Source organism: Zeugodacus cucurbitae, chromosome 5 (assembly GCF_028554725.1).
Source record: "Zeugodacus cucurbitae isolate PBARC_wt_2022May chromosome 5, idZeuCucr1.2, whole genome shotgun sequence".
Lineage (NCBI taxonomy): Eukaryota > Metazoa > Arthropoda > Insecta > Diptera > Tephritidae > Zeugodacus > Zeugodacus cucurbitae.
The window spans coordinates 27658162-27674095 of NC_071670.1; the positions used below are offsets into that span (position 1 = coordinate 27658162).

At 35.4% G+C, this 15934-nt stretch overlaps 1 protein-coding gene across 4 annotated transcripts; it reads left to right on the forward strand.

Annotated features, from left to right (window-relative positions):
• The first annotated feature begins 135 nt into the window (after positions 1-135).
• On the forward strand, positions 136-14094 carry LOC105215395 (G-protein coupled receptor moody). 4 transcript variants are annotated; one of them, XM_029042347.2, is made up of 6 exons: positions 137-306; positions 6928-6984; positions 7322-7462; positions 11395-11565; positions 11847-12622; positions 12686-14094. In XM_029042347.2, exons 2-6 carry the CDS (start codon positions 6929-6931, stop codon positions 13201-13203), a joined length of 1662 nt encoding a protein of 553 aa, XP_028898180.1. In that variant the 5' UTR covers positions 137-306; position 6928; the 3' UTR covers positions 13204-14094. The 4 variants fall into 4 exon arrangements, with proteins under 4 accessions (XP_028898182.1, XP_028898180.1, XP_011187591.1 ...); XM_011189289.3 differs by lacking the exon at positions 137-306 and adding an exon at positions 906-1225; XM_029042348.2 differs by lacking the exon at positions 137-306 and adding an exon at positions 1526-1621.
• The last annotated feature ends 1840 nt before the right edge of the window (positions 14095-15934 follow it).

The window sequence follows — 15934 nt, forward strand, 5'->3', positions numbered from 1 at the left end:
TATACCATTCACACAAACATGTTGAAATAATCATAAGTAAGTGTGTATGCATGTCGCGATGAGTAGTGCTGGTGATCGTGTTATTGATGTCGTTGGGAGTAACTACCACTCGCCTGCTTACTGACTACTTAATCGTTTCTCTTGCTTCGCTCAATTGTCGTTATAATGTCAACGCATTCGGTTCGTGTACCGCTGATACTGCACTCATAGTATTTACGCGCTTACAATTCATTCAAAAGAACGAAAATACGAAATTTCGACTACAAATCGTATGAGTTTTCGAAAAAGTTAGCAAAGTGTTTTTATGTAAGTCAACATATGCACAAGCACACTGCGTATGCGAATGTAACTAAAATATCAAATTTCTTATCACAAACTGCAATTTCTTTCCTGTTTGTTCAATGATAATATCTTTTTGAGTTTTAAATAAACGAGTGATATTAATTTTGTATGCGCACGTAACGGAGAATGTGGTTTATACAGCGATTTCCCACAAGACCAAATACATTTGCACAAATATTGGCTATAAAAGTGAGAAATCAGTGTTAGTCATCTGCTTGAAACTGACTTATAAACGTGAATCATAGTTATGTTTCTGTGTTATTATAATTACAAAAGCGGCACTTCGGCATATTCAATTGTTGTTGGGGTTATTGGTAGAGCTGATGCGATTCATTACATTACATTACTCGGAACTGAACAAATATATTTATATGTGAGGAAAGCTGCAAATAAAGCGGGCTTACTGACTCACGCTTAACTGGCGGTTGCACGTACATAAATACAGAAATACACAAATACATTTCAAGTTGTCATCGCAATTCAGACAATGTTAAGCTTGAATTGGCATACATAAATACTACATACACTCCTATTCTATATATACGTACATACTTACATTCTAGAGCTTGGCCATAAAATAATTAATTAAATTCACGAAATGTGGTATATAGCAGTCATAGCTCACACTCCCAATTTAAGCTCACTCTAGCGGATATAAAGAATACATACTCACATAACTTCAGGCTTGTGTAGGCGCTCACGATTGTGCGATTTTTGTTTATACAACAACTGGCGAGTATCACTTTCTTGTGCATACGCATGTAAACATTTCAGTGACACTCTCAGCTCTTTGGTGACTGATAAGCCGCTCAATTACAGCAAATTCATAGTTCATTTACGTATAACAATTTGGTCAACTATTAAGATTATTTGACTATAAAAAGTGAGTACAACATTAACCCTGCAGTCTGTCTTCAATCTAACAAACATTTGCATATGTATACTACTTAACAAGTTATGTTGATATCCCAAGGTTCAGTTTTCCATTAAGAATTTTTTTATGTAAAAGTGTCGATGATTACGGAGTTTTCTTAATTTGTATTTGCCAACATTTATAAATATGTGTACTTAAATAAAAGGTTAATAATTAAAAAAACAAACCGTGTTCCTGTGAAACATTCCAGTGAAACTGTATGATATATGGTAATATCTGTTTGGAATGAAACATTAACCTTTATGTGCTCGGGATTGTAAACTTACGTTGGCGGTCGGAAGTCTACATTTGTAGCAATTATGTATTTGTATGGAGAACTATGTCAACATATGAACAAAAACACTGGTACGAAGAGTTTTATACTTGAATGCATAGTTGTTAAGTAATATATGGTTTTTAGATACATAGTTAAGTTGAAAATGTTTAAATATCATTCTTGGTACAACATTTACCCAAAGTATATGTTGTAGCATGTGTGTCACATACAGGTTTTTTACACCAACTGCAAATCTTGCGTGTGGTTTTACGCTTTCCTGCTTCACAATTTTGACAACGAACAGGGTGCATAGGTTGAAAGACGTTAGAAATATCAGGCAAGTGGTTCGCAATAGTGCCGGAAACAGGAGAACTATCGAGTGCCCTTTCAATAGCCAGGCGTTTTGGAGCATGGCCTAATACCCTTGGATTTTCAGAGCGCTGTTCAATTGCTGACATGAAAAGCTGTTTTGCAAGGCATCGCAGGAACTTTCGTCGTTTGTCAACGAAAAGTTTTCCGTTTAGTGGAATATGCAGAAAGCATTTTATCCATTGCATCGACGCCTCCTTTGGTAGCGTTGTAGTCAGGGATATAATGTGGCTTGTTTTTCTTCTCAGGTACAATAGCATTTGTCAAGGGCGTACTGGATAGTAGTATAACAGCTTTTCCGTTTTTTGGCACGTACGATACCAACGCAAATTTTGATTCGAGAAAGCCAAAAATTGTTGACTGTTCTGCTCGTTTGCGGTCTGCTTTCATTTCATTTGCCACAACTATTTTGTTTTGACGAACAGTACCAAGAAGAGAGAGCACTTTCGACATCAAATGCCTAGCCAGATTCAATGAAGTAAAAAAGATTATGGTTATTCCGGTGTTTTGCCAAGGGTAAACCAGTCTTTGCACGACATTCTCTCCATCCGAATATCGTCTTCTTCAAGTATCATTTCGTTTTCGGCATCTGATTCTTCGGGATTTATACTAGGTGTTAAGTAATCATCAGTAGAATCATCAAAATCTAGGCCCTCTTCTGCTTCTTCATCAACCTCACTCAATAGATTCTCAATATAGTTTTGAACACTTCGTACCCTAGCCTGTGTTTACTATTTTCTTTTATATTATCCATATCATGGAAAAAGATACACTTACCGTTTAACGACTCGTTTCGGACGGTTTGAGGCATAGACATATTTATTGTTGTTATGCACCAAGAAATGCTTGAGAAGCAACGCAAAACTGATCACCACAATATGAATATTGAATATAAATCACTGCAAAAACAATTATTGCTATTGCGAAATACGCTGAAAAGTCAGTAACGTGAAAGAGTGATGTGAATTTTCATACATTTTCTATGTTGTCTACATTTGTAGACTAACCGCCAGGAGATGGTCATTTTGAAAAGTAGGGTCTAGGGGTGCTGTAAACTATTTTTTTTTACGTGTTAGTGGCCAAAGCTGCTTAGACTTGATTTTTAGGAAGCTACTGAAAATTTCGGACCATGTTGTTATGAAAAAAATTTTTTTATTCAACTTTTTCTGCAAAAATGCTACAAATGTAGACTACCGAGCACCTAAAGGTTAAATAAAACAAGGTATCGCGATTTTTTGAATCTAAAAATTACATTGTAGCAAACATGCTACGCTGTGAACATTTTTTACATAAAATATGGTATGTAAATATGACATGGTGCACCAGAATATTTTCTCCAATAATGTTGTATACCAAAATTAAAAATATGATCTTACTACAGGAATAATCGTAAGCTGTAATTATACAGAACGGAAATAGATCAATTAAATAATTTCTATCAAGATTTTCGGTATATGTATGGTATAAAGTTGGAAAACCTTAATATTAGGTAGGTATGTATTTATATGGGAGCTAGGGGAAGTTATGACCCCATTTCACTAATTTTTGGCACGGAGACATATTATTAGATGAGAAATTTATTATTAGAAGAATTTCATTAAAATACTTGAGAGACTTTTCCTTAAAAAATGTATTAGAAGCACTGAGATCCTCATGTTCGTTATATGGTATCTTGAAAACTTATGAGTGCAGTCTTTCTGTACCAACTTTATAATGAAATGTATGGTTTCTGGTGTTTTTTCTTACTGATTTAAAAATTTTTTAGTATTTTTAAACATAACCTTTGTATGGGAGGTAGGCGTGTTTATAATCCGATTTCACATCTTTTTATACTGTATAAGGAAGTGCCCGAAAGGTATTACCCTGGTATATATAACTCGTTTTACGACTTACAACCAACCGTTAGGTGAACAAAACTCTTTTAGCACCTTTGCTGCGAGAGTATACAAATTTTATAATATTTAGTGTAATTATTAGTTTTTAATTTGAAACTGTGCGTTCGCCATAGAAAAAATATTAGGGATTCAACAATAGAAATCAAGTGATTAACTCACTTGAAAGCGGGAATATGTTGAATGAAAAATGTAAATCCCTTAGACATGTACTGGAAAAACCTTATGTCTACTGCCAATTACATAATTATCATGATTCATTAATTTATTTTGCTCGCCAAATACATAGTATATTCTTATATACATTACATTTGATATTTTCCATACAAATATAAAATGTATATATTGAATACACAGTGGAACTTCTCTAACTGGAATCACCATAATCAACAAAATAACCGAGTGTTAAAATTTTTCATTAAAATTAATTTTTTCTAAAAAGCTTTAAAATACAGATTTATACACAGTTTTATTTATTTACTACGATAAAAGTTTTATTAGTTTAATTATTAGTTTTTAATTTGAAACTGTGCGTTCGCCATAGAAAAAATATTAGGGATTCAACAATAGAAATCAAGTGATTAACTCACTTGAAAGCGGGAATATGTTGAATGAAAAATGTAAATCCCTTAGACATGTACTGGAAAAACCTTATGTCTACTGCCAATTACATAATTATCATGATTCATTAATTTATTTTGCTCGCCAAATACATAGTATATTCTTATATACATTACATTTGATATTTTCCATACAAATATAAAATGTATATATTGAATACACAGTGGAACTTCTCTAACTGGAATCACCATAATCAACAAAATAACCTCGAGTGTTAAAATTTTTCATTAAAATTAATTTTTTCTAAAAAGCTTTAAAATACAGATTTATACACAGTTTTATTTATTTACTACGATAAAAGTTTTATGTACATACATGTTGGTTGCACTTTGCTATTGTTTGGCTCTCGACGTCTGTATCCCATACATTTGTTACATAAGTTATGAAATCCATTAATGTAATATCCAATTTCTTGTTCGCCTTCATACGAATATAGGGACTCTTTTAAAATTCTGCGTCGGTAGTAAAATTTTATTTTTTTGTACTATGCCCTGGTCGAAAAGTTCGATTTATGGGAGTAAATTTCTATGAAATTTGACCTCTATTGCCAAATCAAAAGTTCGAAGCAAAAATATTTGATATATCTACTACTTATATGTATTTGTCCAGTCCAGTCCCTAGTCCTGAGGTTTAGGTTTTTGCCCACATGCATTATCCTCCTCTTCAAATAAAAATAAACACCAATGGCGGATTTACTAGCCTCTCAATTTATTATTAATTTCACATTTATAAATAACTTGTAGATAAAAAAATTCCATGGCATTTAATTCAAAATTTCACTGTTATTGGGTTTTGTGGCTGTTTTAAGATTGGTAATTCTCAATAAATATATACTCGTATGTACAATAACAGGTGATATATACAAATATAATATTTCTAAGAAATTGCATGAAATGTGCAAAGAGACGTAGTACAAAAATTGCGTATAAATGTTGACATCTTCATTTTCACTATATATTACATACATACATATGTATGTATATATTATAATAAGGGGAATCTTAGTATTATTTATTCATAATGTACATTATATAGAACACAAAAAAAATTAAATAAAACCACTCAACCATAATTCCATAATAACTATTTGATCGTTGCATCCACAGAAAATAATACATTCAATTAAACAAATTCTATTAAGCGAAGCTCTGATGTGAAAAGTCATCTCTTTCTATTCGTGAACGCATGCAATAACAGAGAAACTATTCGCCAGATGTTAATAGTTTTATATTTGGAATTGACCTTTTAAATTACTTAATTGACTCTAATTTAAAGACAACGAAGTACACCACGATCTCTGGGCGAACCCTACCAAGCCAACGAAAGTCTTCACAGCCGCTTATTAAAGCATTTACTCGCATGTAGAAAACAATGTATGTACTGTACATATGTATGTATGTATTGCCATATAATGTGAAAATCTTATTGGTTTATTAAATATTATTGCCAAAGTACTCGTAAATGCCCCGTTCTGGTATGGTATTAGGGTGGGCAACGGACTAATTTACCGCCTCGAAATCGGTGGTCACATATCTATATACATATTCATATCTATATACACTCATACATGAAATGTCTTATCTATTTACTTACACTCTCGCAATGTTGCATCCTTTGAGTGTTTGTTGGAGATAAAAGTTGAGTTGTCAGTTAAATTTTATATGCACATATACATATACCATTGCGTTTGAGCATGCATTTGTCGGCCTCTACACACATATGTACAGCATATCCATTGTATGTTTGTATGAACATACTCATACTTTTTCTCAGCAATTTAGTGCTAAATTGAACTTCATTAAAAGGTTAACCTAATTCTCTTGATTGCAGTTAGTAATTGGTAGTTCGATAATTTCTGACACGCCTCGCTCATAAAATCAAATTAACTTATTTGGTGTTCTAATATTATAGATATGTACAGATTTTGGTAGCTTTGTCAGACAAAAGCTGTAAATACTGTACTATTTTCCAAATTTTCGCTTTCTTTCCGTATAATTGTAAATCTGAATATTTAAAAAATATCAAATGCCTAATTCGGCGATAGAGTATGATTGGCATTGTCCACATATATATATGTGACCTGGACTACGGAAATTTCCTAGTTACTCTCTAATCTTCGAAGGCCTTACATCGATCATAACTATTTTTTAAATTTACTTCAAAACATAGCTCGGTCTAAGGACTACTTCTTCATCGTAAATTTTATTCCAGCCAGAATTTCCTTGAGATCTGAAAAATAGAAAAAGTCACTGGGCGAGAACCAGGCAGATTTTCCAGCGGACTGTTGCATATTTTAACGACCTGAAATCGCTCGGACGAGTGATATGTTTTATTTCATCTATTGTCACATATCGATGAAAACTTGGGCCATACAGACGGCTTTGTATTACATATTCGGATCACCCTGTTGACTTTACCGATTTAATAATATACTAATAATATAATACTTTTATTCAAAAAAATAATGCATCTTTACGTTTTCCCAAATAAATTTATTATTTTATTTATTTCAGAATGGATTTCATAAGTACTGAAGTGCCGAGTATGTTGAATGAGGACGATAAATCGCAGTATGTGTACATATACAATTTATACTAAAATAATATAGGGGTTAGGGGGGTTTCAGTGGTTAAAATAATAGATACTTTTACTATTTTTTAATATAATATATACAATTATATATTTTATTTAAACAATTCAGTATATTAAAACAGTATTTTGTGACTTTTTTTTATAAAAAATTCGAAAACTCAGCATTTGGTACCTCATCTCCGACTTAAAAAATGAGTTTTGATACATGGGTGTATCTTTTAGAATTTAAGAAAATTAAGAAATTTTAGGAGAATATTGTACTATTTAATAAGACAAGAAAAATATCGGATGCTAATAAAATTGTATACCTTGCAGATTTTCTCCGACGGCTTTAACATTTGCTGGAGTTATAACATTTATTATAATGATCGTGGGCATCTTTGGTAATTTTCTCACCGTTGCTGCTTTGTATAAATGCCCCAAAGTTCGAAACGTAGCCGCTGCGTTTATAATAAGGTATGTGTATATGTTTGTTGTAAGATTTTAACGCGATAATATTTGTTGACGCTATCAATAAATAAGAAAAGCAAGGAATGTAAGGAAAATGTGTCCGACGTAATAGCCTTTTCGCACAGCAAATTAATTTAATATATTAAGATTATAGATAGGTAGGTAGGAAGGTAGTGGTTGTCAAATGACGCACCTAGGCCTTTAGAAGGCCCATTGTGAATCCATCGGGACTAAGGCTCCTTACACTACAATGTCCTCTTTGAACCTCTCTTTGGCTTTTACAAAGTTGAGCAGCTCAACAAGTTTAACGTGCGCAACTTCCGAGATGTTGTCTAGAAACCCATGTTCGATTGTTGTGAGTCTTTTCCTGTACAATGCTTTGAATTCACATAGAAAATGCACAGCAGTCTCTTCTTCTTCTATTTCCTGGCAGCTTCTACAGTAGTCATTGTTTGGTAACCCCAGTTGGTCGGCATGTCTTCCAATAAGACACTCCCACTAGAGTTCTTATGTCCTTCCTTTTAAATTTCAGTAGCCGGCTCGTATGACCTTTATTCCAATTAGGCCACGTCTGCCTGCTAGTTGTGCAAGTCATAGATTCTATCCACCTGGATTCAGCCCAAACTATGACCTGCTTATCAATAAAGTGCTTACAAGTGGCCAACGGTATGCATATATCCTCCTTACTCGGATCCAATTGTAACGTTGTGCCTAATCTGGTTAGTTCATCTGCCATACAGTTACTTGGAATATCACTGTGTCCAGGAACCCATTGCATGTTTACGATGTAGTATGAAGTCAGTTCCATAAATATTTCATGGCATTATTTTACTATCTTAGAGGAGATCCTTAGGGTCTTAAGTGATTTTGAAGCCGTTTGGCTGTCAGTAAAAATATATATACATATTTCTCGTCGTAAGCACCCTCTTTGCCAGCACGAGCAGGCTTTCTTTTAATGCAAACCATTTATAGCTGGTGGTGTAAAATTTGGAATTCTGTGTTTCCTTGTGAATAATACTAGTTCCGTTTTAAGTTTAATCCGCACGATTCTGCCCATCGGTTTATATCGTTTAATGCAACTTGCATTAGATTAGCGAGAGTACTTGGAAATTCCCCTCTAACCGAAACAACTACATCACCAGCGTAGGCGTAGGTAGGAGTACATGTTCCTCTCTTTTCCAGATCTAAAACATTGTATCTATTGTTAAATCCAAAGAAGTGGGGATAACACACCTCCTTGTGGTGTACCTCTTTGAACAGCTTTACGCATCTCTGAAGCCCCCAGCGTTGAGATTATGACCCTGCTTAGAAGCATCTGGTTAATCAATTTTTCAAGAGGTTCAGAGATGACTAGATCTTTAAACGCGTTTACTGGTGCTCTAGGCTGAATATTATTGAAAGCGCCTTCTATGTCCAGAAAGGCTATAAGGGCGTATTTCTTTATCCCCAGAGATTTTTCAATTTCTACAACCAATAAATTGAGTGCTGTCTCTGTGGATTTTCCTTTAGAATACGCGTGCTGTGAAACTGACAGTTTTTCTGGAGCTATCTTGTTTATTATATCTGTTTCTATCAATCTTTCAAGCGTTTTTAGGAGAAAAGAGGAGAGACTGATTGGTCTGTAGTCTTTCGGTTTCGTATGCGATCTCTTGCCTGCTTTTGGTATATAAATTACTTTCACCATTCTCCAACGATGGAATATAGTTAAATTGCAGTGTTCCTTTGAACATTGTTACTAACCAGTCCGTAATGCACTTCAGGGATTGCTGTAGTTGCGCTGGGAATATCCCATCTGGTCCTGGAGATTTGAAGGGCTTGAAACTATCAATTGCCCATCTTACCTTACTTTCCGATATTATATCTTGGGGAATGTGTTCTAACCCTTCCTCTATGTATACTGCATACTCATCTGCCTGATTATCTGAGCTACCCGGGAAATGAGTGTCAATTAGTTGCCCCAGGGATTGCTCACTGGATGTTGTCCAGCCGTGATCTGGCTTTTGGAGATATCCAACGTTATGATCAGACTTTGCTAGTATTTTTCTTAGACGAGATACATCTGCTGTATTCTCTATATCGTCGCAAAAAGATTTCCAAGAAGTTCTTTTAGCTTTCCTTATTCCTTTTTTATAAGACTTTAGAAGGTTATAGTATCTATCCCAGTCCTCCTCTACTCGAGATAGTTTTGCTATATTAAAATGCCTTCTGCAATCATTCTGTAATTTTTTAAGCTCTGGTGACCAGCAAGGAGGCCTTATCCTTCCCCTACTGCGTGTTAATGGACATGCGACCTCTAGTGCTTGTCGACAAGCTTTTGTGAATTGGTCAACGAGGTTATTTAAATCCTCTTTGTTTTTAGGTTGAGACGGCGGAGAGCAACTCACCTCTGTCATTGATATCAGTGCTGTCCCAAAGGGTATGGTGTGCATTTGAGTCGCATCCAAGTATAATCATGCACTTGGATGCCTCACAGTCCTGTACCAGCTCTTTTATCAGCTGCGATGGTACTGGCATGTATGTAGCTCGAAACTAGCCGATACTTCTTTGCGCCCATCTCCCAGTTAACAGCTGTGTTATCTTGGATTGCTTAATAGCACTTCCAACGCCAAGTTTGTCAGAGCGGCTTGTACTCACTTCCATTGGGTCTTGGGGATTTTGCCCTCGGGATCTCCCTCATCCAGGACGCCAATGATAATGCAGTTTCAGGTGACCTCCGCAAATGATTTTATGGGTAATTCAATCCTCGTATTCGGTCTTTTTGCTTACGGCTTAGCCTCTTCAGCTGACCTTTGTCGCTTTGCCGCTGCTTTTGGTGGTTCAATTTTAAAATTGGGTAGAATTACTTTCGCGCAATCTATGGACTTCTGGAGCTCTTCCGTGAGCTCCTCCTTTGAGGGCGGTTGCAGATTTACCCTTCTTAATAAGTACGCAGCATTTCATCTCTCCTCGACCGTGAGAATGGGCCATTCCTTGGCGAAAACACTATCCACAACCTCACCTTTGCCATCACCTTTGCCTTCCTGCCTTGTAGTCAAACTCTGGCAACTTAGCTTGGCTTGGGCTCCCGCCGATGTTTTTGCTTTACTGGAGTTAGCGTTAGCTGCATCTCCAGTGCTAGTGCTTGCCATTGCCTCTAGGCCAAGCTTAGTTCCTGCCTTTCCACTGGTCTTTTTAACTATTTAAACTAACTCTTTTTCCGGAACAACCAGTTCCTTCCGGCTTTGTCGGAGCGGACTCCTATGTTGTTTTTCCTTTATTATTAATTGAACTCATCTTGGACCCACGAGTGTAAGGCTATCTTATTACGGAGGGCGCCAGGTATCAGTAAGCTCCGTATCTCGTTTGAGACTGGGCTATTTAAGGGCCCCCAGGCTGATCCTCGACACGGGTCGCATGACACCTTGATCCAGCCGTTTTTGTACCCTCAACCATGGTAAGACCTCATCGTTGAATACTGTGCTATTGAAGAACAACGAACATTCAGCGATAAGGCCAAACCTTAGCTAGAGACCCCCCGACTGCAGCAAGTCGGACTGTTCTAGACCGTTCCTGTTGCAGTTGTGGCACTGTAGTATCTATTTCCAATTGGCACCCTCGAGGAGGGTTCAGCGGGAGATTTTTGCCAACCATATTAAGATTATAATTGGGAAGCTAGTTTTTACGTTTCGTGCAGCCGACTACTGATATAATTCTTTATGTTGGCCGGGTGCTGATATAATTCAGCTGTTACAATTCTTTTTGTTGTTCATAACAAGTTGTAAGTTTATTCAGTTGATTGCTTTTTTATCATTAACAACAACTAAATTTCCAGCGTGGACTACTACCCGATTCAACTCAATTTGTATTCGATTACAAATTCATGTAGTAAAATAAATTTTTTATTTTGTATGGATCGATCTATATATGTATATGAACATTTGTTTGTTTTTGCATTTCAGTCTGTGTATGGCCGATTTATTATTCTGTGCTATAGTACTGCCTTTCAGTGCCTTAAGATTTTTAAAAGGTAGGTGGACCCATGGAGAACTCCTATGTAAACTGATACCTTTCATTCAATATGGAAACATCGGTGTATCGCTACTATGCATTGCAATGATAACAATCAACAGGTAAAAATTTATTAATAACTGAAGAAACTACATTATAAAAGTAATAGATCTTCAACTATACTAAAGAACAGTTTGGGACAGGGTTCGTTCTATAAATTCATCACTCACACTGATTTCGTGTATTAACGCTCGTATTCGCCTAAAATTATTAATTTGGTTCATTCATTGTTTATTTAGAATTATTCCTGCAATATATGTATTTTTACGCTTAGTTGACAAATCAAATTTATTTTTGTAATTTATGAAAATACTAAATATTGTTGTGCATAATTCTTTGCAAGGTACGTTATGATCGCTCATCATGCTTCATACGCAAAAATATACAGGAAACATTGGATTGCTGTCATGATAATATTCTGTTGGGCATTCTCTTACGGCATGCAGGTACCAACACTTTTAGGTGTGTGGGGAAAGTTTGACTATGATGATAAGTTGGGAACATGTTCGATTATGAGCTCGCATGGCCGTAGCAGCAAGACCACACTTTTCATCACTGCCTTCATTATACCCGGCATGGTCATAATTGCTTGTTACACAAAAATATTCTGGGTTGTACGCCAGTCCGAGTTGCGACTGAAAACACATGCGAATCAGCAAAATTCCATTCCTAACAATTTACGACCTATCCAAACGCCAACGGGGACGGTAATGGAAAATGAACTACACAGAGTGTCATCTAACCTGGCTTCGGACAGTAGCTTCTCCACAGATGTGAAACAGGAAGCCGTACAAAAGCCATCACGCATCAAGGATCAACGAGAGATGAGAGCTAAACGGAATGAGTGGCGTATAACAAAAATGGTATTGGCCATATTTTTGTCGTTCGTGATCTGCTATCTACCAATAACGATAGCTAAAGTAGCCGACAAAGAAGTGGAGTATCCTAATTTCCATATATTCAGCTACATTATGCTCTATTTGTCCGCCTGTATAAATCCAATAATATATGTTATAATGAACAAGCAATATCGAAAAGCATACAAGACGGTAATTATGTGCGAACCCGCCAAGTTATTGCCTTTTAGAAAATCCACCGCGGGGGGAAGTAGTGCTGCAGGTATGTAAGCTGAATATATCATTTTGGATGAGCGTTGTAAACTAAGTCACTGGTTCGTTTTAGAGAAATGGAAAGATACCGCATTGAGCAACAACCACAGTCGAACAATGGTCTCACAAATGTCAGTGGGAGAGCAACAAAATTGCAAACCGGACAATGTGCACCAACCACAACAGTGCAATTCCATGGAATTAACGAACAAAGTGTTCACACAGAGTCCCTTGGAAACTACAAATTCAATAACGGAGGAGAGCATACCTGCAAAAAACAAACCAACAATGCTCCCCGGATCACTGCTCGTGACACAAGTATCCCCATTGGCCAACCATTCGTCGCATTCCCTACAAAGAGCCCCAAACAAGGAGCATCGCCGAATAGTTCTGGTAGGGGACGACATCATACTGGAGGAAGAGGAAGATGTGGCGACTCCAACTCAACCGGAACCATCCATCTACCCAGAAGTAAAGACGAAGTCAAGCATGAGCAAGGACGGTGTCCTGAAGAAAGTCCCATCTTATGGTCAAAACATAAATGTCATTCCAGATAATGATGTCAAACTTATAGATAAACCAAAAATTTAAAAGACTACTTGATATGCTTTAATATTGTTACAATTTTTATATTTTTTACATGGCTTACCATAAGTAGCAGTTAAGAATACACGAAATAATTTATATTTAAAATTATAATATAAGAGACAAATTGACTTTTACTTTGGAGTCAGTAGAGCTTCGAATCAATCAAGAAAAGGTAGAGTTTGAAACTCGGATGAAAAATGTACATTTAGCTTAGAGTTACTTATATTGACTAGGATTTGTTAATATCGTTTAAACAGTATTTTTCCATTGCAACCGACATATATAATACATACATTGATGTACAGTTATAAATGTATGTATTTGTGTCGATTAATGGATTTCGTATTAAGAAACGTGTTTATTTATAAGGACAACAACACTATGTTTAAATTTAACAACTCCAAAAGCAATTGTTTTCATACAACCATATATAGTGCATCAGCATAGTCCACTTGTTTATTATATTCTTTGTATTGAGAACGAATGTGTCAGAATTGTAATCAGATAAAAAAAAGTCAGGTACTAAAATAATATATTTTTATTTATTAACCTTTGAATGTTTGATTATTCATAAATTATTATAATCGCTTTTTGATACATACATACATATATAAAATGTTTTCATTTGCATACAGATTAAATAATTCTTGTATACATGTTTATAGATGGAGTAAGTTTTAATATTGACGATATCGAATATTACTTTGTATATATCTAAGATATGAGTTTAATAAATTGTAAAGCATATACCAAAACATAAATATAAATACACTACATTTCGGAATAAGTCGCAAAGGAACATGCAACTAATACACACAACGTAGAAGAAGAAGATTTTTGTCAACATTTGCCTATTGATAAGTCTTTATGCTTGAAAAATACATCAATTTAAAACTATAAAAGTAAAGCAAGTACAAATTTTAATCACTAACTCACGAAACCGTGATTGGATTGTAATCATAATTGGTATCAATTATTTGGTATGACTTTTTTTAATATCTGAGAGTTTTACCGATATTTTCGGTAAAAAATTAGCCATAGGCACTGAGGTCTTCTTATTCGATATATTGGGCCTGGAAAAGTTATAGTCCGCTTTCGATAACACTGGTCTACAAAATGTAACTTTTTGTGTGTCTTTCAATTGAATACTTTATTTTTATATTGCTTTGAGGTTACTGAATAGGAAAACAAGAATATGTTTTTTGAATTAGCTCTTATTTTGGAAATATACCTAATATACAAAATTTGGCTTTTAGTATCACGTTAAGGTACAAAACATTGTATAAAAAAAAATATAATAATTATTTACTATTATTTTTTGCTTTTTACTTATATAAAATTGGAAATATTACAATTTAAAAAAAATAACGTATTTGAATAAGATTTTCTCTTCTTTTTCGTTTGTCTTTTGTAATCACTGTTAGGGGTATCTCTTTTCAAATTCCTGCAGTAGTCCGCTAACATTGACGCATCCCATCGGCCCTGGTATCTCTTTTCCATTGTCGAGATATCTTGGTGGAATCGTTCACTATGTTCGTCACTTACATCACCGCAGTTAGAAGGAAAAAAAACAGGATGAGAGGGAAGAAAATGAATTTTTAGGGACATATTGCAACCCAACTGTTGATACTTTTGAACGATTGCTCTAAAAGATTCCCATGCTTCTTTTTCAAAGCCCTGTAAAACTGAATCAAAGTTTTGGTCCTTTAGAATCTCTCGTTCTTTTCTCCAGGATTCAGGCTTAGTCTAGCATTCCAATCTTTTTTTATGTAATGTAAAGATCTAGCCCGACTATCCCACTCGCACAAAAAACAACAGTACTTGGTATAGCCCATTTGTAAACCCAACACCATTGCTATAACTTTTAGATCACCACAAATCTGCCATTCGTGCTCTGAGTATGATATAGCATCTAAAATTAATTTCATATTTTCGTATGTTTCTTTAGTATGCACAGCGTGGCATAACGGAAACGATGGTTGTGTGTTACCATTATGGAGAAGAACAGCTTTTAAACTTAATTTTGAGGAGACTATGAACAGCCGCCATTCCTGTGGATGGTATTCAATGTTCAAAGTGTTCATCAAGCCATTTACGTTATTACAGAATGTAAGCTGGTTTTCGGATTTGAAATAGGGCATCAAGTTCTTCGGACGATATCTGTATAAACTGATTTTGACATCCGGTTGAAGCAAATTCCATTGCTTAAGTCTCGATCCTAGTAATTCCGCTTTATCTTTTGGCAAATTTAAATCTCGTATAAGGTCGCTGAGTTCATCTTGCGAAATTCTATGAGGTTCGTCACAAAAAATATTGTCACCCACAAACTGTGGCGATTGTGAGGTTGTAGGCTCATTGTAGTCAACTTCCATTGAATTAATCGCTTCTTCAGAATCTTGATGGTATTCTTCGGGAGGTCGAGGAACAGGTAAATCTATTCCATGTAGTACAGGTCGCGATACAGAGGCTACGTCAGGGTATACTACGCTTCGTTTCTTTTTTCGTGATATTTCGTGCTGGATGGATGGAGTCAAGCAAAAGTAACAGTCATTCGCATGATTGGTAGGTTCCCTCCACATCATTGGTACAGTAAAAGGCAATGAACGTTTCTTTTTGTTTAGCCACTTAATCAGATTTGTTGAGCAAGTTGTGCAACTAAAATGTGGTACCCACGATTTGTCTTGGTTTTTAATTTTAATTCCAAAATAATGGAAGTAAGCAGTTTCTAAACGTT